Source organism: Zingiber officinale, chromosome 2A (genome assembly GCF_018446385.1).
Source record: "Zingiber officinale cultivar Zhangliang chromosome 2A, Zo_v1.1, whole genome shotgun sequence".
NCBI classification, from domain to species: domain Eukaryota; kingdom Viridiplantae; phylum Streptophyta; class Magnoliopsida; order Zingiberales; family Zingiberaceae; genus Zingiber; species Zingiber officinale.
This window is the reverse complement of record NC_055988.1, coordinates 6,575,809-6,600,710: the sequence shown is the minus strand read 5'-3', so window position 1 is coordinate 6,600,710 and position 24,902 is coordinate 6,575,809. Positions and strand designations below refer to the sequence as shown.

The following is a 24,902-nucleotide window of genomic DNA, read 5'->3' as shown; positions in this document are numbered from 1 at the left end:
TATTACTCATGCATTATATTACTGTGCTAATCTTTGTTTTGCAGGAATATTGTTTAAACTCTGTTTTACATATTCGGCTTGATCGGTCGATCGAACCGGAGGATCGGTCGATCGAACCGGAGGATCGGTCGACCGAATCAGCTTGACTCAGACTAGAGATCAGTTCAGATCAGGCAAAACAGAGTTCAGTCCGGTTAAAGCTTGACCGGTCGACCGAACCAGAGGATCGGTCGACCGAACCATGGAGACTCAACACTGGATAGCTCATCAGCAGCGATCAGCAGAAAAGGGGAAAAGGGCTTATCGGTCGACCGAACCGGAGGACCGGTCGACCGATCCAATCAGAATTAATTGCAGCATTAATGAACTTCTCGGCTGATTTCGACGAATAGGGAAATAGAATGTTTGGTCGACCGAAAAATAGGTCTGGTCGACCGAACCATTTATGAGCATTTACTACAAAAGATCGAGCCAACTTATGTTTTCGGCGAGAAAGGAATGGAGCCGGGTTCGGTCGACCGAACAGAGGGATCGGTCAACCGAACGCTCAAGGAACTTATAAAAAGTGCTTGAAGTCAGAGGCTACGAAAAAAGACTTTCTGATCAACTCAAGTTCTATTCTGCAAGCTGTTCGTGCTTCATCAACTCTGCAAGTCATTCCGATAGTATCGACCGAGCTTCGACTTTCAAATCTATTGTCAGTATCTTTTATTTTGTATTACACTTAAATTCATTTAAGATAGTAGGAGTGTTACTATCTTAAACATCTTTGTATCTGTACGATCTGTTTCTTTCCGAGGGTTTCGAAAAGAAGGATTATAGTGCTTTGCCCATCGGTGCGGTCAAGGACTGCGAGCCTTCGAGTAGGAGTCAAGCTAGGCTCCGAACGAAGTAAATAACCTTGTCTCATTTATTATTTCCGCTACACGATTCTGATTTAAAAGTAAAAAAAAAGTTTTAAAAGAGTACGATATTCACCCCCCCCTCCCCCCTCCTCCTCTATCGTACTCATCTGATCTATCACAACTAATCAAAGGTTGAAATGTTTATCTATTATTGTAATTTTAAACTCTTTGTATTTTTACATGATTTTCATAATTATTTTAGTAAAAAATTTCAAAATTAAAAATAAAATTAAAAATAATATCAATCCATTATATAAATTATATTCAATTATAATATTTATAATTGAATAAATAACCATAAATAAAACCGTTGTACCACATTAGTTTTCAAATTTATACGTAGCAAAATAATATTTATATTTACTATAATTAAACATTATTGATCAATTCCACGTAGATTATTTTTTTAATTAACGAGCCATAAATGTCCGTACGGCCATACTAATTATGATATACTGGTATGGCATTTTCTTAATTTGTTAGACATCCACGTTTCTTGACATTTATATTTTTTTTAATTATGATTACAATGGTATACTGGAATAATATTTTCTTAATTAATTGGTTAGACATTTATATTTCTTTATATTTAAGAATTGAGTCCTAATTTTAATAAATTAATAAATAAATTTTTTAATAGAAAGTTTATCTAAAAATATTAGATAGATATGTTGTCGGTTATCAGTACTTTTCAATTTATGTGAGTGGTTCGTGGTCGATGATGACTATTGAAAAATTTCTATGAGATATATTGAATTGATCATTTTAAAATTAAATCAATGTAAACGAGATATCAGATATCAACTAAGACACCTATACAAACTAATACCTTAAAGTTTCTTCTATTTTTAATTTTTTTTTTAATACATACAAGGATCCAACTGAAGGTCACCAATTCGGCTCCAAAAGTTTTTTAGCTAGCCAACCATTAGAATAAATTAAAAGTGCAAGTTAATGTCCTAAATTTTTAATGTCATTGGAGAAAAATCTCTACAATATACAAAAATTGAAAATGACTTGTCATAGGTGCTTGAGAATTAATGAAATGCGTCCCTTCAGATGGGTCCAATGGTTACTACATGAGGTGTTGTCATTATAAGGTTTGGGATTCAAATTTCGATAAAGTCGAAGTAAATACCTCCCTTATGTGCTAGTCACTATTTCAAAGGCTAGTAGCCGTCCGTGATTTACCTCATTTGTGTTGGCCCTAGGACAGATTGGCGGAGGCGCTGGGGGCGAATATATTCGCCTTTTGCTACTTTGAGAATTAATAAAATGCATGGCAAGTTTATAAGGTCGCATACTGGTAAAGGTCGAGAAATTATCTTCCCATCTAATGACTAACTTCATTTTTTGATTTAATTCCTCTGAATAATACGAGACAATTATTAGAGAATATGATTGATTTCACCTTATTGAGAATCAAGATTTTACAATATATTCCTCTATAAAAATTTAAAAAAATGGAACTAGGGTTTTCTTTGAGTTCCAAACTCATTTTTCTAACATACCATAAGTATGAAAGGGAGGACCAACCTACCATATTTCCTCAAGTGCCATATGCACATTCTGCTAAAGCTTTCATCAAAATGATAAAGAATAAAATGCAGTAATTAAAGGTGATTTGGTACAGTATACTAAACCATCAACTCGTATATTGTTACCGTATCAAAAAATATGATATAAAATTTTTTCATATCAATACTATACCGAAATTTCGATATATTGGAATTTCAGTATACCGAAATTCTAGTATTCATACCGTTTAGAGTAAATTTTCAGTATTAGTGCGGTATACTAAAAATTTTGCTAAAAATTGTATACCAATATCGATACTGAAAATTTTAGTATGGTATAATACCGTATCAAAATTTTCGGTATACCATAAAATCAGTATAGTTCGTTAAATTTCTGTATGGTATGTGTGCTATATCAAAATTTCGGTATTTTTCCCCACCCCTAGCAGTGATCGATATCCAGTTCTGACAACATCGACAATTCACTCAACCTTTTTGCAAACATGCCCATGTATTATACGGTAATTAGAAGCCCTATCTCAACATCGGCAATTCACTAACCTGCATGACGTCGTCAAATGGAGGATTATCCATCGTGGCCATCCTTTGCCATCATTCTCTTAAACCTGGAGAGCAAGTAGAGAATATTCACTTTGATTTGCATAAATTAAAGAGGAACTATTGAGATGGACAAGTTGAATTCTTTTTGTAGTTAGATTGAAACCAAATTCATAGATTGATGATGAGAGCTCGTTGATTTTATGCTTCGAGAACCGCACTCCTATATAATAAAGAAGTTCTCTTATGTGACGACAAAATGAAGTCTTCAAAAGAATCTTCTCCTCGGATTTATCATATGGAGCGTCGAAGATGACTTCAATGAGAGGGGTGAGGAGGTAGGCACCATCAAGGCAGCGTCCCCATAAGAAAAAATGGCATAAAGGTGTCGCCATAAAATATTGTAGAAGAGACGCCAAAAAACAGGGCCTGAGGAGTATATGCGGTGAAAGACCGTGCAAGAGGGAATGGAAGAGATAGCTCATGGACATCGGGGAAACACACGTCCTCATGTAAGACATCCCATGGCAATCCTAAACTCCCTAGTTGATCCCTCAACTATTTTCCCTCGCTCCTCAGTTCATCAATAATATTTCAATGCATCATACTACTCTTTTGAGGTTTCTATATTCCACACTGAAATACTATTGATGAACTGAGGAGCAAGAGAAAGCAGTTGAGGGATCAACTACAAGAGTTTAGGGCTACCATGGAATGTCTTCTTGTTAAACTTGGGGAGCAAGTAGAGGACATTTACTCTGATTTGAATAAAGAGATGAACTGTTAGGATGGACAAGTTTATTTATTTTTTATCTTGGAAATGAGTTAGACGGAAACCAAATTAATAGATTGGTGATGAGAGAGTGCCGACGATTAGAGGATGAGTTACCCGTTTATGGATGTAGAATGAAAAAAAATTTCTATATTTTTCCCAATTAGGTAATTCTTTTAGCTTGCCAATTTTTATATGTTATATTTTAATATTCTTTTGATTTAACCTATATGCTTCTGATCTCATCCGAAAGCTATGAAAGATGGAATACCGGTGAGCTATTACTAGTGTTGACCGGAAGAAGATCTCGAGTTAGAAATCGGGAGAATGAAGGGGTGAGCTATCCTCGTCATCGGAAAGTCTGCAAAGAGTAAAATAGCAAAAGAAGGGTTAGAATGGAGACCGGGCTGCCCCGGTCGCCCCCTCTAGTGCTCAAGTCAATTTTTGGTGATGCTTTTTTATAAGAGGGTCATGTGAAGACAAAAGATGTCAGAGGGTTATGATACCCTTATCTAGGTGTCAGAGGATCCTGTTCACACAAAGATGCCAGAGGTCATGTTACCCCTGTCTAAGTGTCTAGGTATTAGTAGGATGCATGGTCAAGTACTCAACTTCCATGGCCATGCATTATTTATTATACGGTGATGCACGACCAAATATTCAACCTGTATGATCATATATATCAACTTTGTTAATAAATTCTGAAGTATAATAAGTCCGGCGAAAAAAAAACCAAAGTAAAAAAACCCTATCTCGCCCCTCTCCCTCCCTCTAGGGTTAATCGACTTCACTACCAATGTCGTCAAATGGAGGATTATCCGTTGTGGCCACCGTTCACCGTCCTTCTCTATTGCTCGACTCATGGTGTACGTGAGGACGTGTGTTCCTCCGACGTCCATGACCTCATCTCTTCCATCCCCTCTTGCACGGTCTTTCACCACATATACTCCTCAGACCCTGTTTTTGGGCGTCTCTTCTACAACATCTATGGTGACACTTTTATGTCATTTTCTTATTATGGGGTCGCCGCCTTGATGGCACCCACCTCCTCACCCCTCTCATTGAAGTCGCCTTTGACGCTCCATATGATAAATCCGAGGAGAAGATTCTTTTGAAGACTATTTTGTCATCACATTAGAGAACTTCTTTTTATATAGGAGTGCGGTTCTCGAAGCAGAAAATCAACGAGCTCTTATCATCAATCTATGAATTTGATTCCAGTCTAACTACAAAAAAGTCAACTTATCCATCCCAACAGTTCCTCTTTATGCAAATTAAAGTGAATGTCCTCTAATTGCTCCCCAAGTTTAACAAGAAGACATTTCATGGCAGCCCTGAACTCCCGTAGTTCATCCCATGGCAGCCCTGAATATTATATATGACACACTAAGACATTATTGATGAACTAAGGAGCGAGAGAAAGTAGTTGAGGGATCAGTTAGGGAGTTTAGGGTTGCTATGAGATGTCTTCTTGTTAAACTTAGGGAGCAAGAAGAGGACATTCACTTTGATTTGCATAAAAGAGATGAACTATTAAGATGGACATTTTTTTTTTGTCTTGGAGATGAGTCAGATGAGTACCAAATTTATAGATTGACGATGAGAGAGTGCCGATGATTAGAGGATGAGTTACTTGTTTATGGATGTGGAAGGGAAATTCTTTCTTATATTTTTTCCAATCAGGTAATTCTTTTAGCTTGTCATTTTTTATATATTATATTTAATATTCGTTTGATTTAACCTATATGCTTCTAATCCCACTCGGAACCTATGAAAGACAGAATACTCGTGAGTTGTTTCTGGTGTTGACCGGAAGAAGTCCTCGAGTTAGAAACTAGGAGAAGGAGGGGGTGAGTTGTTCCCATCGCCAGAAGAGCCTGCAAAGAGTAAAAGAGCGAAAGAGGGGTTATAACGGAGATTGAGATACCCTGGTCGTTCCCTCCGATGCTCAAGTCAATTTCCGATGATGTCAAGAATGAAGAAGATGAATAGTGCATTAGAATAATTGATACCCTTATCTAGGTGTCAGAGGATCCTGTTCAGACAAAGATGTCAGAGGTCATGTTACCCCTGTCTAGTTCATGTTACCCCTTTCTAGGTGTTAGTAGGATGCACGACCAAATACTCAACCTGCATGGCCATATATTATTTATTATATGGTAATACACGGCCAAATACTCAACTTGCATGACCATATATATCAACGTTGTCAATAAATTCGGAAGTATAATAAGTCAGGCGAAAAAAAACTATAGTTAAAGAAAACCCTACCTCGCCCCTCTCCCTCCCTCTAGGGTTCACCGGCTTCCACTGCCAACATCGTCAAATGGAGGATTATCCGCCGTGGCCTCCCTTCACCATCGTTCTCTATTGCTCGACTCATGGTGTATGTGAGGACTGTGTTTCTCCGATGTCCGTGAGCTCATCTTTTCCATTCCCTCATGCACGATCTTTCACCGCATATACTCCTCAGACCCTGTTTTGGGCGTCTCTTCTACAACATCTATGGCGACGCCTTGATTCTATTCTCTTTTTATGGGGTCGCTGCCTTAATGGTGCCCACCTCCTCACCCCTCTCATGAAGTCGCCTTCAACGCTCCATATGATAAATTCGAGGAGGAGATTCTTTTGAAAGCTCTATTTTACCGTCACATTAGAAGACTTCTTTATTATATAGGAGTGTGGTTCTCAGAGCAGAAGATTAGCAAGCTCTCATCATCAATCTATGAATTTGGTTCCAGTTTAACTACAACAAAATTTGACTTGTTCAACCCAACAGTTTCTCTTTATGCAAATCATAGTGAATGTTCTCTACTTACTCCCCAAGTTTAACAAGAAGATATCTCATGGCAGCCCTGAACTCCCGTAGTTCATCCCTCAGCTGCTTTCTCCCACTCCTTAATTCATCAATAATGTTTCAGTGTGTCATACTACTCTTCTGAGGTTTATATACGACACACTGAAACACTATTGATGAACTGAGGAGCGAGAGAAAGTAGTTAGGGATCAACTATGGGAGTTCAGGGTTGCCATGGGATGTCTTCTTGTTAAACTTGGGGAGCAAGTAGAGGACATTCACTCTGATTTGCATAAAGAGATGAACTGTTAGGATGGACAAGTTAGTTTTTTTTTGTCTTGGAGATAAGTTAGACGGGAACCAAATTCATAGATTGATGATGAGAGAGTGCTGATAATTAGAAGATGGGTGACTTATTTATGGATCTAAAAGAGAAATTCTTTCCTATATTTTTTTCCAATTAGGTAATTCTTTTATCTTGCCATTTTTTATATATTATATTTTAATATTCTTTTGATTTAACCTATATACTTCTGATCTTATTTGAAAGCTGTGAAAGATGGAATATTAGTGAGCTATTGCTGGCATTGACCGAAAGAAGACCTTGAGTTAGAAACCAGGAGGAGGGGATGAGCTATCCTCATCATCGGAAGAGCCTGCAAAGAGTAAAAGAGCGAAAGAGGGGTTAGATCGGAGACTGGGCTGCCCGGGTCATCCCCTCTGACGCTTAAGTTAATTTTCGATGATGTCAAGAATGAAGAAGATAAATAATGCAGGAGAATAAATGACAAAATAAGTGTATGTAGTAAGGAGTTTCTCCTTCTCTGCTTGCCCTTTGGCTTGTGGGGGCAGAACTTTTTTATAGGAGGGTCATGTCAAGACAAAAGATGTTAGAGGGTAATAATACCCTTGTATAGGTGTCAGAGGATCCTGTTCAAATAAAGTTGTCAGAGGTCATGTTACTCCTGTCTAGGTGTCAATAGATGAGATAAAATGTTGATGGACTCAGTGGTCTAACGAGCCTTTAATTGATCAGCTCAGTGTTGCTCTGCCAGGTAGACTGATCGACTCAGCTCGGTCGTCCAGGAAGACTGGCGAGTCGGATGTTTTTCTCTACCAGACAAACTGATTTGCTTGGTCATGAAGACTGATTGGCTTGATTTGACCTGGAAGACTGGTCGACTCAACTAGGCTAGAAAGACTGGTGGGTCGGATGCTCTACTCGACCAGGAAAACTGGTTAGCTCAACCTGGTCAGGAAAACTGATGGGTCGGATGCTATGATCTGTCAGAAGATTGGTCGGCTAGACCAGGCAAGGAAGACTAGCGGGTCAGATGTTCTACTCTGCTCTGCCAGAAAGACTGGTCGGTCAACTTGGCCCTGGAATATTGTCGATCGGCTCTGGAATACTGTCAGTCAACTCTAGTCTGGGTTGCCCCTGGAATACTATCAGTTTGCCCTGGTTTGGGTCGGCCCTAGAATATTACTGATTGACTCTGGTTTGGGACGACCCTAGAATACTGCAGTCGGCTCTGGTCTGGGTCAACCCTGGAATACTGTCGGTAGGCTTTAATCTAAGTCGACCTTGGAATATTGTCGATCGGCTCAGTTGGATCGAGTCACACGTGAGGGGAAAGGGGGGGGGGGGGGGAATCACGTGCTTTTAAAAAACTTAGGGTGCGTTTGGTTTGCACCGTTTTCATTTTCATTTTCTGGAAAACGCGCATTTTCTAGAAAACAGAAAACGACTTTTTGTCATTCTCTGTTTTTCTAGAAAACGATAGCCAAATTTTTAGAAAACGCGCGCGGAAAACGCAAACCAAACACTATTTTCCAGAAAACGCGCGTTTTCCAGAAAATGAAAATGGAAAATGCGCGTACCAAACGCCCCCTTACATTTTTCATTTTTTAGAACAAAATACACAGCGGTAAAGAAGTAGACAGAAACGAAAGAAGCATGAACACAAGGATTTTTACTTGGTTCAGAACCTTTGACGACTTCTACTCTAAGACTCAAATCTCACGGACCTATCGATGGTTACTCCATTAAATACCTCTTTCGGAACCACCGAAAGAGGGGATCGAGTATAAAAGATAGAGATAGTGTGACAGTTTATACTTTCCTTTTTTAAACAATACTATAAAGAATTCAACACTATTTAAATTTACCAATACTTTAGAGTGCCTTCGTGTGTTGCTGTCGGTATGCCGAAAATGATCGGATGACTCAGAAGCATAGCTTGGTGGCAGACAGACTTCTTTGAAGCAGCAGAAGGAAGTCGGAATGGTCGAAAGTCCAATCGAAAGCACAGAAGTTCGTGTGAGTGATTCATTTCATGTCTTGGACGAGCACTCCTTTTATTGAGCAAGGAAGCTGCCTTCAAAGGCTTTAAAGATGCCTTCAATGTGGCAAGTCTAATCCAGAACAACCCGATCATTATCTTTGACAGAATCTTAACTTTATCCTACGGAAGGCGTCTTTAAGGCACCGAAGGTGCCTTCCAAAACTTAAAGGCGCCTTCCATCTCCTGGAAGGTGTCTCAAGAACTATTCACCTTAGGCTTTTTTGCTCTTCTTGTCATGCAAACTGTGTTAGTCTAATAAATCAAATAATAACCTACAAGATAAGTGTTAGCACAATTATACTGAGTAGTAATTAGATCTTATCACTCTGAGACCAGGATCTAGTCAAGCTCTCAGTTTAGGGATCTGAAATGGACCTAAATTGGACCGACGCCTACTGTCCCTCAATCGGGGTGCGCCTCACCGAGTCACTCTCCTCTAGTCACTTACCTTTACTTACCAACTTGTAGTCGGTTGACTAGCCTCATGATGCACCAGGTTTTCATGCCAATTGTCAGGTCCGCAGATCCAACTGGACTTCTGCCGGTTGTCATGTCCCGCAAATCAATCAGACTTCCCCGCCAGATATCAGGTCAACTTGTTGACCTATCTAGACTTAGTACGAGCTATTCGATCCCATGGACCTAGCTGGATTTCAGCCTGGTGATCCGTCAACTCCTGTACACTTGGTAAATACTTAGATCACAAAGATACTTAACTTACTTGTCATTTATCAAAATCTTAGTTAGACCGTTAGTGTAAACTGTACCAACAGACTCAAGATAATTATTGAGCTCTCTTGATTTTGACCCAACTCAACATTCCGTTTTAACTCATGCCGTCGTGACAATTTTAATACTCAACTTCCATAATAAGTGAAACAGATTATACTAGATTAGTAGTAGTAGTAGTGGTGGTGGTGGTGGTGATGGTAGTAGTAGTAGTAGGAGGTAAATAAATTATGATTCAAAAAAGATTTACAATCGTGTATGGGCATACTTAATATATGTCCTAACATCTCACTGTGTTAATGCAGACTTGAGGTTCGATTGTATTGAGTAGGTTCAAGGGTTCGTAAATGAGTGCAACATTGACAGTTGTCCAGCCATAATATGCATAACAAATATTCAAAATGCTCCTGTCTCCAACATTATTTCCCAGCCTTTTGAACCCCCATAGCACTGTTCCAAGAAAAAATGCACTAGGCCTCTGAAATGGTTGATGTTGAATGCTATACAATTGATTACCATACCTCTGTGATAGGGAGATCAGTGTTGCTGGATAGCTATATTGTATGAATATTTTCAATGCATCAGTAGCTAGCAGAGAGATGACATCAAAAAGACACCATTTAGAGGATAATCATGAAGTTCACAACCTTTGGTTTTCTAACACTGAAAGTTTCCCAACATTGTGCCAGTTGGGTAAGCATCTGGAATAGGGGAATATAATTATTAATGCTGATGAATGAACAAAATGTTGATCAACTGGCAAGTGGAACAACTGATGTTGATCAACATATTGCCAAAAGTAGGGGAAGATTTGACTGACGAATTCACTTTAAATTTGAGAGGATGATTCATCCAAATTCTTTCAGACTTTCAGTTACCAATTACCTTTTGTTTAGACCTTTTCTAGCTAGTGTGTGTGTTTGTAGAAAAACTTGTTTTCTTCTATGCTTATTGAAGTTAACTGAGGCATTGTTGTCCATGGATCCAATAGGGCCCTTGTCAATTGTCATGGAGTAAATTCTTTAGCTGTCTTCTGCATGCACGACATGTTGTCCATGGAAAATGTGCTTGGATGTCCTAAAAATGGTAATATTCCCAAGAAGATGATGTCATCCTAACAGTTTTGACTCCTCAAATTGGAGTAGAATGGGCTTGTGAAATGACTTCTGTATAAATCTTAAATCCTAAACTCATAAATACTTTATAATAATTATCACATAATTTCTATCTAATATAAATTTTAAATCTTAAGTCCATTCTAAATATATTGGAGTACTTATGGGTAACTTTTATAACCGCTAACTTTTATAAAAGTAAAATATAAAATAGGAGATCTTTTGATTTTTTTTTTCCATTAATTTTTGGTTAAGAGGATTCGACATCACGGTCAAGTTAGTTTCAGTTCGATGATCGAGTCGTCAGTCGGAAGGAGGCTTGTACTGAGGCCCAGCAGGAGTGTGATTGTCCAAAGGCTGAACGCTGTTTACCATGCACAGCCAATCACAACGTACCCTAGCCCGATTTCTTTATAGAGTTATCCTTCAGCCCACGGAGGAGATCGCACCCAAAATGTGAGAGAACTACGCTACTTTTCCTCATCTCACTTTTCGTTCTTCCAATCGATCGCCTTTTGCTCTCATTTGTTTTGGTTTCAGATGCATCTCACTTTTCGTTCTTCTCCGTCGCAGTGGACGCCGCCAAAAGTGCCGGAGAGGTAGTCGATCCGTTGACTCTTGTGCTTCTGAATCTGTTATCGACCTTGATCGTTCTTTTTGACCTAGATTATTCGCGAGGGGTTTTGCCAGACGAAGCATCATGTGGAGCACAAAGGCCAGGTGCGTTCTTCCTTTTCGATGTCATCCTGGATCTCCACATGGTTAGTTTTAGGTGCAACAATCCTAGATTGCTAATTGTTTGATGTACCATTGTTTACATGCTCCTGTGAAGCTTGCATTGTAAAATGTTTGCCAGTTTGGAAGATTTTTTCCTCTTAATGCATTGGACATTTCCCATTTCTATGCTGTGCAGTTGCAGAATAGCTTAATGACATTTTAAAATGGACGTTGTTAGATTCTCGATTTTTCACATGGGAGACATTTTACAATGATTTTGTTTTCACTTTTCAGTTCTTTAGTGCCTTGATGCCGCCCACCTCCTCACCCATCTTATTGAAGTCGCCTTCGACGCTCCATGTGATAAATCCGAGGAGGAGATTCTTTTGAAGGCTCTATTTTGCCCTCACATTATAGGACTTCTTTATTATATAGGAGTGCGGTTCTCAGAGCAGAAGATCAATGAGCTCTCTTCATCAATCTATGAATTTGATTCCAGTCTAATTACAAAAAAAGTTCAAACTTGTCAATCCCAACAGTTCCTCTTTATGCAAATCAAAGTGAATGTCCTTTCCCTAAGTTTACAAAAAAAAATCCCTTGGCAGCCCTAAACTCCCATAGTTCATCCCGCAAGTACTTTCTCTCGCTCTTCAGTTCACTAATATATGACGCACTGAGACATTATTGATGAACTGCGGAGTGAGAGAAAGAAATTAAGGATAAGCTACGGGAGTTCAGGGCTGCCATGAGATATCTTCTTGTTAAACTTGGGGAGCAAGTAGAGGACATTTACTCTGATTTGCATAAAGAGATGAACTGTTAGGATGGACAAGTTGATTTTTTTTTAATCTTAGAGATGAGTTAGACGGGAATCAAATTCATAGATTGATGATGAGAGGGTGCCGACGATTTAAGGATGAGTTACCCATTTATGGATGTAAAAGGGAAATTCTTTCCTATTTTTTTCCAATCAGGTAATTCTTTTAGCTTGCCATTTTTTATATATTATATTTTAATATTCTTTGATTTAACTTGTATGCTTTTGATCCCCTTGGGAAGTTGTGAAAGCGAGCTGCTGCTGGTGTTGACCGGAAGAAGACCTCGAGTTAAAAACCAGGAGAATGAGGGGGTGAGCTGTCCCTATTGCCGGAATAGCCTGCAAAGAGTAAAAGAGTGAAAGAGGGGTTAGGACGGAGATCAGGCTGCCCCGGTCGTCTCCTTCGACGCTCAAGTCAATTTCCGGTGATGTCAAGAATGAAGAAGATGAAAAGTGCATGACATGATGAATTGAGCTGCTAGCTTGGGTGATGATTTTATTCTTATCCTACATAGCTAGTGCCAACTTTTGGTTTTCTAATGTTCAATGAATGCGCTAGACTCTTATTTTAGCTATTGCCCATTTTGTTCTTGCGACTTTTAGGATTTCTGGTACATTTATGCTTTCCAAGGTCCTCTTTACAATATAGTATCTTTAGAATCATGGACTTCTTTGTCAGTGCATGTTCTGTCTTTTTTTTTCTTTTAACAGGTCGTAGTCTTGATTGGAGAGACTGGCTCAGGAAAGGGTACTCAGTTGGCACAGTTTCTTGCTGATTCGGGATTTGCTGCTCACAAAGCTGTTGTGTGCACACAGCCTCGCAAAATTGCGGCAAACACATTGGCACAAAGGGTTAGAGAGGAAGCCAATGGGTGTTATCCTAACAGCTTTGTGCTTTCTTATCCCAGTTATTCACCCTTTCAAGAATTTAAATCAGGCATAATATTTATGACAGACCACTGTCTCCTTCTACACTTTATGAATGGTACAAGTTGGGATGACATTTCATGCATTATTATAGATGAAGCTCATCAAAGAAGTTTGAACACTGATCTTCTTCTGGCATTGATTAAAAAAGAGCTGCTTAAAAGGCCAGAATTCCATCTTATAATAATGTCTGTGACAGCTGATGCAACCAAATTCTCAGATTATGTTTATGGTTGCAACACCTATTATGTCATGGGAATAAATTGTCCTCTGGAAATCAAATATGTAGCTGATGTATCTGCTAGCCCTTATGGTTCTACTAATATAAAGGTCTCTTTTGGAAAATGTGCTTCATATGTCTTGGATGTCCTAAAAATGGTAAGTTATATTCACAAGACAGAAGAAGATGGTGTTGTCCTAGCATTTTTGACTTCTCAGATTGAAGTAGAATGGGCTTGCGAAATCTTTACTGATCCTACTGCTTTGGTAATGCCTATGCATGGAAAACTTTCTGTTGAAGAGCAAAGAAAAGTTTTTCAGGTTTATCCTGGCAAGAGAAAAGTTATTTTCTGCACGAAAATTGCTGAGACATCTCTCACCATCAAAGTTATTAAATACGTTGTTGATTCTGGAATGGTTAAACAGAGCAGGTTTGAACCTAGCACCGGGACTAATGTGCTTAAGGTCAGTGCATTCAGTCAAAGTTCTGCTAACCAAGGAGCTGGCCGAGCAGGTGGAACAGAACCTGGCAAGTGTTACAGACTCTATACAGAGTCTGATTTTCATGCAATGAAAATACATCAGAAACCTGAAATCCGGAAACTCCACCTTGGTATTGCTGTTTTGCGAATCCTTGCTTTGGGCACTAAGAATGTTGATGACTTTGAGTTTGTTGATGTTCCGTGCCCTAGGGCAGTTGAAATAGCAATTCAGAATCTAATACATTTAGGTGCTGTCACACGGAAAGGTGAGGTCTTTGACCTTACAGAATGTTAATATTTGGTGAAATTGGGCGTTGAGCCACGGCTGGGGAAAATAATTCTTGATTGCTTTGACTGTGGTTTGAGCAAAGAGGGTGTTGTCCTTGCTGCTGTAATGGCTAATGCTAGCAGCATATTTTGTAGGGTGGGGGTCTTCAACAATGATTTTGTTTTCACTTTTCAGTTCTTTAGTGCTATGGGGGAATGGAAGATTTAACGCATATTCTTTCTGAGTTTTCAATAGAGAGATTGATAAATGTAATCATTATGGAATGCAGGTGGATTTGGTCACTGAACTGATAAGGCATGTGAAGAACTTATCTTCAGTCACCTTAAGAAGCACTACCCTGGTCATAAAGTACATCTAGTGTCTTTGTAATCTAGTTGTATATTTTGGTTTATATTTTGGGGAAACTGGCGCCTTTAATGTTTCACATGTTTATTACTTATGAGTAGTTCATTGGTGAAGAAACTTCTGAGCTGATTAATGAGCCTACCTGGATTGTTGATCCACTACTGGATGGAACCACTAATTTTGTCCACGAGTATACCAATCAAAGGACACTGCTAATTTTCTCTCTTGCTTCCTCCTTGTTCATTTCTCAGTAATTTGATGCCAATCAAAGGACACTGGATGGAAGAGCAAATTTTATCACATGAAAAAGAAGAGCAATTAGATGTTCACATTGTTCTCAAGACTTGTGATTAAAAATTTAACTTTGTTGTTATCTCAGATGTCTTCACTATCACTCTGATTCATTTTTGCTTTGCACTAACATGTCAATCTTTACAAAGTCTGGCATCCATACGATTTATTAATACCTATTGGTTATGATGATAGGGTTCCTGCTTTTATGATAATTTGTCAATTGTTCACATTTATAACTGAATTTGTTTAGTTGTCTAAAATGTTCAATTACCTTCCTTAATGGAACTCCTATAAAAGGTATATATTACAAATTTGGGATGGAACCTTGAAATGTTCTTTGAATGCTTGTCTATACTGGTGGAACATGAGGACACACAAGTGTTGGAAATTCCACTTGTGTAGCTAAAGATTTTGGTTTATTGCAGCTTCATCTAAAAATAAACTAGCCAAGGTCCTTATTGTCACCGAGGTCAGTTATGTCTGTATAATCCTTACATTCTTAATAATGCATATTTAACTAATAATTAACCCAGGATTTGTTTAAACTGATCAGGTTGGTACAAAGCGCGATAAAGAGGCATGGCCAGCCAACATAGTCAACAAATTGCTTTTACAAAGTAAGTGAAAATTTACAATATGTATAGTCCTATTATTTTTGAATTTTTATATATCGGACCCGTTATAAACAATGTCTCATTTTAAGACATATTAAATCGGCGATTAAAACGGAGACATAAAACGGCGTTCTATACTTTCACTGGTATTAGATGCACATAATAACCGTTACTGTGACACCAGCCAAGGCAAATCAAATCGACGGGGTCACTCGCCGGGGACGAAGTTGGTGGCGCACGCCCAGGCGTTGTTGGCGACTGGCTCGGCGAGGTGGTCGGACAGGTTCTCGATCGGCCCCTTCCCCGTCACGATCGCCTGCACGAAGAACCCAAACATGGAGAGCATCGCCAGCCTCCCGTTCTTGATCTCCTTCACCTTCAGCTCCGCGAAGGCGTCCGGGTCGTCGGAGTGCCCCAGCAGGTCGAAGGCGCCGCCGGGGTAGATGGCGTCGAGGCCCTCCCCCAGCGGGCCGCCGCCCACGCGGTACCCCTCCGCCAACCCCATCAGCACCACCTGCGAGGCCCAGATAGCGAGGATGCTCTGGGCGTGCACCAAATTAGGGTTTCCAAGGTAGTCCAGCCCGCTCTCCGAGAAGATCTGCGCTCCCGCCTTGAACCACACCGCCTCCCCGAACTTGACCCCGTTCTTGGAGAGGATCTCCGGGAAGACGCAGCCGAGTGCGCCCATCATGGCCCACCGGCAGTGGATCACCTCCAGCTCGCGGTCCTTGGCGAAGGTCTCTGGGTCGGCGGAGAGGCCAGCGGTGTCCCAGCCGTAGTCGCCGGGGAAACTCCCCTTTCAGGTACGAGGGGGTCTACTCCGAGAACGGGCCCAAGTACTTGGGCCGGCCCGGCCCGGCCCGGCCCATACCTTCATTTAGAAATTTAATCATATATTTTTAAATATTATTTAAATAAATGGAAATTAGAAAATTAGCTACCTGATGCTCTGCCGAGCACTGGCGACGGTGCGGCGCAGGTTGAATCAGCCCTTGCCGGCGACGCCGGCCTTGCGCGCGAGCTCGCTTTGTTGCCGGAGCACAGCTTGGCCGGTGAACGCCGAGTGCTGCACCGCGGATGTAGCCATGAATTCACTGCTTGAGCTCGACTTGGGTGGAGTTTTAGTCGATAGTTAACGACCACAAGAGAGCGACTTCGAGACTAGGGAGGTGATGGCTCGATTAATATGGAGTGGAGGAAGGGAAGTAGTGGGCGCGGAGGAGGCCACGTAAATGGAAGGCAATAGGTTGTCGTTCGATTCCTTGATATTGTGATAATCCAGTCTGGATGATTTGCCTTAGGATAAACCTATTAGGGAATGACACGTCGGAGGTTTAATTTGATTCCCGGGGTCATAGAAGCTAAGTTGCTTGGAAGTTGGAAATGATCTGGGCAGAGAAATATGGGGGAATTGAAATTATTATTATTATTTCTTAGATAAAGATGCCTCCACAAATCACAAGTAATTAGCGGCTGATGATCTGGCTAGTTCTTTAAAATTGAGTGAAACTTATAATGAAAAAAAAAGTTGATTGAAGTGGTGAATTTCTTATCTGAAGCATGGAGTTGGAGTTAAAATGAAGAAAAGAACTTGTTAAACATTAAATTCTTATTATTGAATTTCTATCATGTTTCCTTTCTAAATATAAGTTCTATAAATGAAAGAAATAGAACTAGGTGGGAAAGAAATTAAAATAAAATAGGTAATTTATCGAAATAAGTCCTCGGTAAATAAAATTGATTAAAAGATGCTACTATATTTTTTCTTACTAAAAATATTTCTCATTCCAGAATGTCCATGATTACAGGGCAAAGCACTTTTATAAAATAATTTATAGTTGAATTTTTATTGAAATAACTCCTTTGAATACAATAAAATATCAACATTTTATTCAAAATATTTAGAAGTTTATTATGGATAAAAGCTTTGATTTTGAAGATGCAATCTGATTTATAAAATTGTAGTTATGCCATAGAACAATTTATTTCCCCCTTTCTTTAGAAAAAGAGAATGAGAGAAGGTAGGGAAATTTTCTTTCACAAATATTGGCCTTTCTGTGAGCTTATATTTTTATTGTAGGAACAATTGACACTTCAACAGACACGAGTGCCTATCATTAATTACCTCTAGAGAAGTAGAGAATCTTCGAAGAGTTAAGATAGTGTCAAACATGCATAACATTTATATTGGTAAAATCTTCAAGGCTAATGAGCTGGAGTGGACAGGTAGTGAAGGATATTTTTATAAATTTGAATGAGGATATGTGAACATCAAAATGCTTTCTTAAAAGCTAATGATTTGTTGAACATAGATGGAGGTCATCAAGACTTGTTAGTGGTTCTAGATCAAGACGAGCAATAGTGAAGGATGATCAAGCTTAAGATTTAAGTGAACATGAACAAATGCCCATTTAGAGATTTGAGATTTGAAAGAGTTCTAGCGAAAAAATCAACGTAAAAATTTTGAAATATTGGTGAACATAGAAAGAGGTCATCAAGACATGTTTAGAGGTGTGAGACTTGAAAGAGCATCAACGAAGGCCAAATGGCCATCCAAAAATTTAAAATTTGAGTAAATATAAATAGAGGTCATCGAGACTCATTTAGAGGTTTGGATTTGAATAAGACTCAACTAAGTCCTACGGGCTATCCTGGAAACTCAAAATTTGAATGAACATTAATATATGCATTAAATATGTTGTTAAATGTTCAAGATCAAAACTTGAATGATCATGAGCAAAGGTCTTCAAGACATGCTCATACATTTGATTTTGATCCCTAAGGTGAACATAAGTAGAGATCATCAAAACATGCTTTGAGGTCCAAAGTATTTGAATGCTTGACTTGGAAGTTATTTGAACTTGGTACAGGAAAAGTTTAAAGATTTGTATTTGATTTGAATTTGACTTGGAGAGACCTAAGGTTTAATGGAAAGTTGCTAGAATTTTATCTTGGAGAAATTTGAGTTGACTTGTATTTGATTTGATCAATTCTTATGTTGACTTGGATTTGACTTGAAAGAGCCTTTATGCAGTGATTTTTTGATAATTTCCCATGGTCAAAGTTTACTTAATCAAATTTGATTTCAAAACCATTCACATATGTAGAGGATAAGCTACTGAGTTTCTAGGTGATCAGAATTAGTCCTGTTTAAAGTAATTTTAAATTTCTTCAATTAGAAAGCGCATGTTAGGATTTTTTGGAATGACTCGAGTATAATGACATGTTTGACACATCCTCGTGGTGTAGCTACAATATATGAAAATTATGTGATGACAAGTAAGCATGTTTTCTTTGATCATCTATAGCTTTGGCATGATTTCGGAAGATGAGATTATTTTCCTTTTTAATGATGGAGATTTAGTTTGAAGTTCCAATGCCATAATATCAAAATTGTTTGTTACTGCTACAGCCAATAGTTAGATATGGTTGGTAAGATTTTGATTCTGTATCATAGCCATCCAAAATATAAAAGCAGTGTTGTTAATTTTCATCATGATTAGTCTATTGTTAAGAAGTAAAGCTATGAATGGAGTATTAATATTTGGATTGAAAGCCATTTTTTATCCAACCCACAATCTCCTTTTCCATCAAATCACTAGAAGGAAGCTGATCAACATGCAATTCGGACCACAGCCCTGAACAAATTGAAAATCTTAATTATTACTCGAAACTCATGATTCTTTTGCACAAAACAACATCCACATGCTTGATAAGATGTCGTTCTTCCTTCTTTACACATCAGTACAATACAAATGAGTTGTGGGAGGTGGCTGATGATGGTTCTATTCTACCAATATCTTTTATTCAGGCATTGAACACAATGCTAATAGGCCAGTGAGAATACATCCAAAAAGCTCTGAAGCGTATTGCATGTAATTGTTTATGGCTGTTTCATGACCACGATTATCAACTACAGAAACAAGAATAAATCTGTGTCTATAAAGAAGACCCCATTTCCCAATCCTCTTCTAATCCGGCTTCATCTTCTCAGACTCAAAAAGCTTGGAAGAGATGGCAGAGCCGAAGGTACTCAATTTCCCATTCCTCTATTTTCGAACTATTAATTTTGATCATTCATTCTGCAAAATTGGACTTTGTTTCTGGCCCCCATCAAACTGCAAATCTGGAGCTGTGCACAGGTCTACACGGTCATCATAACGGTTGATTTGAAAAGCTGGAACAGCACGGCAACGATAAAGTGGGCGCTGTGCAAGCTCATGAGTGAGCACTGGATTACTCGTTTACAAAGTTATAATTGAAAGCGATCTCTTGCTTCTGGCTTACTACTATTTCTCTGTTGGATTCTGTGTGTTTTAGTGTGGTTCAAGACCAATTCTGTCGTCTTCGATGAGAAGAAGAACACGGTGACGGTCACTGGCCCCTTCGATCCCCAACATTTCATCCAACAGCTCTGCTCCTTGGCCGGCAGCGTAATCATAAACGTAGTAATCGAACCACCGCTACCTCCACCGCCTCCTCCGCCGCCTCCGCCGCCGCCACCACCTGTGTGGCCGCCCGGCCCGATGTGGCGCTGCTGCTACAAGCCCTGCGAGCCGCCGCAGTACTGTGGCTGCAGCTCATGGCCTCCAGCCCCACCGCATCCGCTGCCGCAGCCCTCACCCTGCTACAAAATCGTGTGCGAATACGATCCTTGCTCCTGCTGCTCCCACAAGTAATTTATTAACTCGCTTAATTCCCACGTAATTAATTGACTTATAAATGTTTATTTTCCCGTATAAAGTTATGGATTGTAAGGCGAACCTCGAGGTTGACGAACTTCAACCTTGGATGGCAGTATTGTAACCAAAAAGTTTCCGTCGTTCAAGCTGTTGTTTTTCTCTTGAAATGTCTCTTCTCGTGCTTATTATCACTTCGGAGCAAGTTCGCCGGCCGGCGAGGCACCGCTGTCTCGATCGAGGGAGGAATCCGGGAATACGACGGTGGCCCCGCGGTTGAGTACCTTTGTCGTGTTAGGAAGGGGGGGATGGGTGACCTACCCGCCGGTGACGACAAAGGGGAAACAAAGAACCGGGTCCACGAGGTTCGGTTTGGGTGGCTGTGGAACACTCCAACTCCATACGAGTTGGTCCAGTCACAATGCACCTTTCAGGCGGGAAAGCCAAACTGGACCAGCGATAAGGACTGAACTTATAGGAAAGAGGTAAATAAAAAGAGGAAAAAATACGAGTTACAGAAATTTATGTAACTCAATAATCGCTTACCAACTCGGCTTTTGTCACGCGAGAAAGACTATTTGACGGAGGAAGTGGATTTCTTTTTTTATATAAATTTCTCCATATACTTAAATTCTTTTTCTTTAAATATCCTATTTTATTATTTTTTTAATTATCAAATAAAGCACCTTCCTATTTACATCTCCCTATTATATCTTTAGTATATGAAAAACGCCCTGGTTGTAGCAAGGACGATTGATCTATTCCTTTTGCGTAATAATCTAGGATCGAGTTTCTAAAATTCATGATTTATATTCATCCCACCATATATTATCTGTCTATATATTTATATTTATCTCCTGACGGTGAAGAAAATCGTTCTGTTTTTTTTTTCTCTTTTGTTTTTTACATGAAAAATAAAAATACGATGTGACAAAAAAAAATATAATGTCAATTGAAAAAATCTACCAAACACCTTTGATATTATAAAATTGGCCTTGGCTAAATCAAAGGGAAGATTAGCAACTTCGAGTTGGATTGAAGCATCATAAATAAGTTAAATTGGAAGATAAGAATCGACCATCATGCTATTTATCTTGTTTTGTCTCCTCGGATGGGTCTAGTGGTTAGCGCATGAGGTGTTGCCATCATGATGTTTGAGGTTCGAATCTCGACAAGCCAAGATAAATGTTTCTCTTATATGTTAGTCATTATTCCAAAGGCTAGTAGTCGTCCATGATTTATCTCCTCCGTATTGGTCATGAGATGGATTGACGGAGGCACTAGGGGCGAGCGTATTCATCTTTTGCCACATTGTTGAAGTGAAAATGATGTTCAAGTTGATAAATTTCCAAATGATTTTGAACATAAGTTCATGAACTATTCATCTCAGCATAACCTCCTTTATATCTTGGCCATTTACACTAATGGTTAGTAGTCATCCGTGATTTACCTCCTCCGTATTGGCTTAGGGATGAATTGACGGGGACACTAAAGGAGAACGAATCACCTTTTTGTCACATGAACTACTCATCTCCCTTCACTTCTATTAGAGCAACTCACATGGACAAAACATAAGGCGGGGCAACTGGAATGTGTAATTCACATGAAGGACTTGTAGAATTAATCACAATCTGTTGCAAACTGTCTAAAAATGTCAAATGCATCCATTTGATAAGAATAGGACCATCTCGAACAAACCAAGAAAACAAGCTCCTACGCAAAAGAAGACCGGGCTTGTTATCAACCCGAATGCTCTGGTAAGGCCCATTTAAACGTCGTCTTCCTTAATGCAGGTTTCAGTTCAATTATTAAGGACTAGTGATGACCTTTCAGTTCAACAACTACTTTATTTGTTTGCAGGGACTTGTCCTTCAATCAACTTGCTGGTGATCTTCCAGTGAGCTTTAGCAATCTGTCAAGTTGGACAATACTGTATGCTGCATATACTTCTATAGCAGCAAATTTGAATCTCAACACAGTTTCTCAAGCAGTACAATTGTTGTTGATTAATTATATTATCCAGGGATTTGGAGAACAACCAATTTACTGGACATATAGATGTTCTTGCTAATCTTCCTCTTCAGCATTTGTAAGTTCACATTTGCATGGGCAAGCAAGAATTTGTATACCATACATTTAGGTTGCACTTGTTGCTTTTAGGAATGTGGGAAATAATCATTTCACTGGATGGATTCCTGATCAGCTAAAGAAAATGAATAGTCTTCAGTGAGTACACAATGAATTCTGCTACATAAGGAAGACAGAAAAGCAATGGACAATCACCAAATTTACTTGGCTCAAAAGTTCTTTTTCAATTACTTTAATGTAAAAGCTATTTGTAAAATTGACTCAAAAGTTAATTAAATAAATAAAAATTATGTATTCAAATTTTTATTTCTATTTTAAATGATAAACGAATTGTGACATATCTAAAATTTAAATTTAGATGATATATTTTAAATAAATATTAATAATAATTATATGATATTGATAATTATATGTGGTTAACGTCACACCCTAAATGTATAGTGCACAGTGACGGATTTATGAGGGGGCTGGGAGGGGGGGGGGAGGTACTAATGGTGAAGGAGTACCAGATGATGAAATTAATCTTCCTTTTTAATATATTTTAATATAATTGATGCGAATAATATACTTATTAAATATGCTATATAATTTTAGAGAAAAATATTTTGTTGTGTGTTTTTTAATTTACCTGATAGGAATTATGTTGGATTTTTTTTTAAAAAATTTAATATACAAATATTATTAGTAATAATATTATTAGTTTATTATATGCTATATAATTAGTTTTTTCTAATTTATGATATAGGCATTTCCTCTCCTATGGGTATGGCTAGACATCTCGATCTTTTCCAATTCACACCAAAATCATTGTTGTTGTTTTCATTGTCAATTGTAGCATCGTGGATTTTCAGAATTCAAAATTGATTACATATTTAGAAAGTCCGCAACCTAAATTTTCTATTGGTAGTTTGATACCAAAATCTTGAAGTAATATTGCAACTTGAGAAGGGTCGTTGGCCCTTGTTTCGTGTCGGAGCTACATTTGAACTTGTTCGCTATTGTTGTCGTGTCAACTACGGTAACCTAGGATGGTGATTTCTAGGTAAATTTTGACCTCGATTTCAGTCATAAATTGAGAATTCGGAGGTTATTCAAGGGTGTACAAATTTCTAACGATAATTATTTTTGTCGCTTAATATGCAACCCCCCCCCCCCAAATTTAAAATTCTGGATCCGCCCCTGATAGTGCATGTTGTGAAAACTTTTAACTGCGGCGCTACAACCCTCATCATGAATACAATGCTCTTAATCACAACGTGCGACGTACGTACGCTGTCGATATCTTATGACTTTCAACGATTTATACTTGTAATATCCGACGTGCGGATAGAATAATTGCGTGCTCGTAGAAAGTTAAATTTGGTATAGACCATTCATTGCAAACTTCATTTTGCTAGTTCCACTTGATTCCATGCCAGGCGTACGTGCAATGAAATAGAAATTAATTAAACAAGCTAAGGTTGCCCAATTGAGTTCAAGAAAATTGACAAAATCGAATACACACATTGTGTTCATTATAGATATCGATGTCCATCTTTTTAAGAAAACAACATCCATATGCTTGCTTGGCAAGGTTTGGTTCTTCTTACATTCTTCCATCTTCTCCTTCGTTACACATCAGTCTACTCATTTCTTTTGTCGTATATATGTTCATCAAATCATCGACAAGTTAATGCAGGAGCTACATAACGGAAGGTAAAAAGGTCATGATCAGTCATTGCATATGATTTGGATCCCTCTTTATATAGAGCTTCCATAGTGCATGTGCACATTTCCCCAAATGGGCATGCGTCTCAAATTTTTTTTTGAAAAAACTCATCACACAGTACTTTAACAAGCCGAGCATATCTCTGAAGTGACAATGGAAGCTTCCGTCGTACGATCTTCTGATTGATCATGCAAGGTGTCAGTGGCACTAACTCCCAAAAGGATGTCGATAGCCCGCTCGGCCAGAACTCCACTGTTCCTGTGTACCGTCCGCTCGACCAAAATGTCACTGTGTCAGTGCCACGTATGTTCGGACCGCCACTACGTCTGTGCCACATCTGTTCGGTCGTGGCTCCATTGTGCCAATGTCGAAGATTGCTGCCTGTTTGAGCGGAGTAGTTGATCAGCTCGGTTTCTGTATACCGTCTCCTTTGGTGTCCTTTCTTATTGAGAGTCGGCTGTTCGTCATATTACCCGAGTCAGAGGTGAAGTCGGATCGAGCCTCTCTCCTCCTGATCGGGGCATAATCATCCGATCGGCCAATGATGTTTGAATGTTGATCGTCTTGACTTTGACCTCCATTGTAGCAACTATCCTCCGCGGACTTACAACCACATCAACATCCATTCATATGTGGCTAGCTGCTTCATAATTGCCACAATTATCAAACTAGAAAAAAAAAAAGAATAAGTCTGTTTCTAATTCTATAAAGAGAACCATTTCGCATCCTCTTCTAACCACAATTATCAACGGGAAGAGATGGCAGAGGCGAAGCCGAAGGTACTCACTCAATTTCCCATCCCTCTATTGATTAATTTTGATATATCATTCATCCTGCAATTGGACTTGTGGAGCTGTGCGCAGGTCGCCACAGTCATCATAACGGTTGATTTGAAATGCTGCTCCAGCGCCGCTAAGATAAAGTGCACTCTGTGCCAGCTCGAGAGTGAGCACTGGATTCTATTACTCGATCGATCGTTAATTTA

General features: G+C 39.0%; 3 protein-coding genes and 1 pseudogene across 5 annotated transcripts in view; 3 read left to right on the top strand and 1 right to left on the bottom strand.

Annotated features, from left to right (window-relative positions):
- The first annotated feature begins 11,151 nt into the window (after positions 1-11,151).
- On the top strand, positions 11,152-14,518 carry LOC122040644 (ATP-dependent RNA helicase DEAH11, chloroplastic-like). 3 transcript variants are annotated; one of them, XM_042600034.1, is made up of 4 exons: positions 11,152-11,337; positions 11,405-11,458; positions 11,750-12,429; positions 12,515-14,518. In XM_042600034.1, the coding sequence occupies exon 4, from the start codon at positions 13,221-13,223 to the stop codon at positions 14,193-14,195; it is 975 nt and encodes a 324-aa protein (XP_042455968.1). In that variant the 5' UTR covers positions 11,152-11,337; positions 11,405-11,458; positions 11,750-12,429; positions 12,515-13,220; the 3' UTR covers positions 14,196-14,518. The 3 variants fall into 3 exon arrangements, with proteins under 3 accessions (XP_042455968.1, XP_042455970.1, XP_042455969.1); XM_042600036.1 differs by having other exon boundaries at positions 11,750-12,759; positions 12,984-14,518; XM_042600035.1 differs by having other exon boundaries at positions 11,405-11,499.
- An 864-nt stretch (positions 14,519-15,382) lies between these two features.
- LOC122040646 lies at positions 15,383-16,621 on the bottom strand (annotated as a pseudogene).
- LOC122040645 (leucine-rich repeat extensin-like protein 6) lies at positions 16,114-20,270 on the top strand. The gene is made up of 4 exons (XM_042600037.1): positions 16,114-16,245; positions 19,254-19,471; positions 19,585-19,666; positions 19,763-20,270. The coding sequence occupies exons 2-4, from the start codon at positions 19,457-19,459 to the stop codon at positions 20,119-20,121; spliced, it is 456 nt and encodes a 151-aa protein (XP_042455971.1). The 5' UTR covers positions 16,114-16,245; positions 19,254-19,456; the 3' UTR covers positions 20,122-20,270.
- A 4,303-nt stretch (positions 20,271-24,573) lies between these two features.
- LOC122044378 (protein PYRICULARIA ORYZAE RESISTANCE 21-like) overlaps positions 24,574-24,902 on the top strand; it is a 1,016-nt gene continuing 687 nt past the window's right edge. Inside the window, exons 1-2 of the mRNA XM_042604880.1 lie at positions 24,574-24,696; positions 24,781-24,862. Of these exons, the coding sequence (XP_042460814.1) occupies positions 24,676-24,696; positions 24,781-24,862 (103 nt within the window). The 5' untranslated portion in view covers positions 24,574-24,675. The remainder of the gene's footprint in view (positions 24,697-24,780; positions 24,863-24,902) is intronic.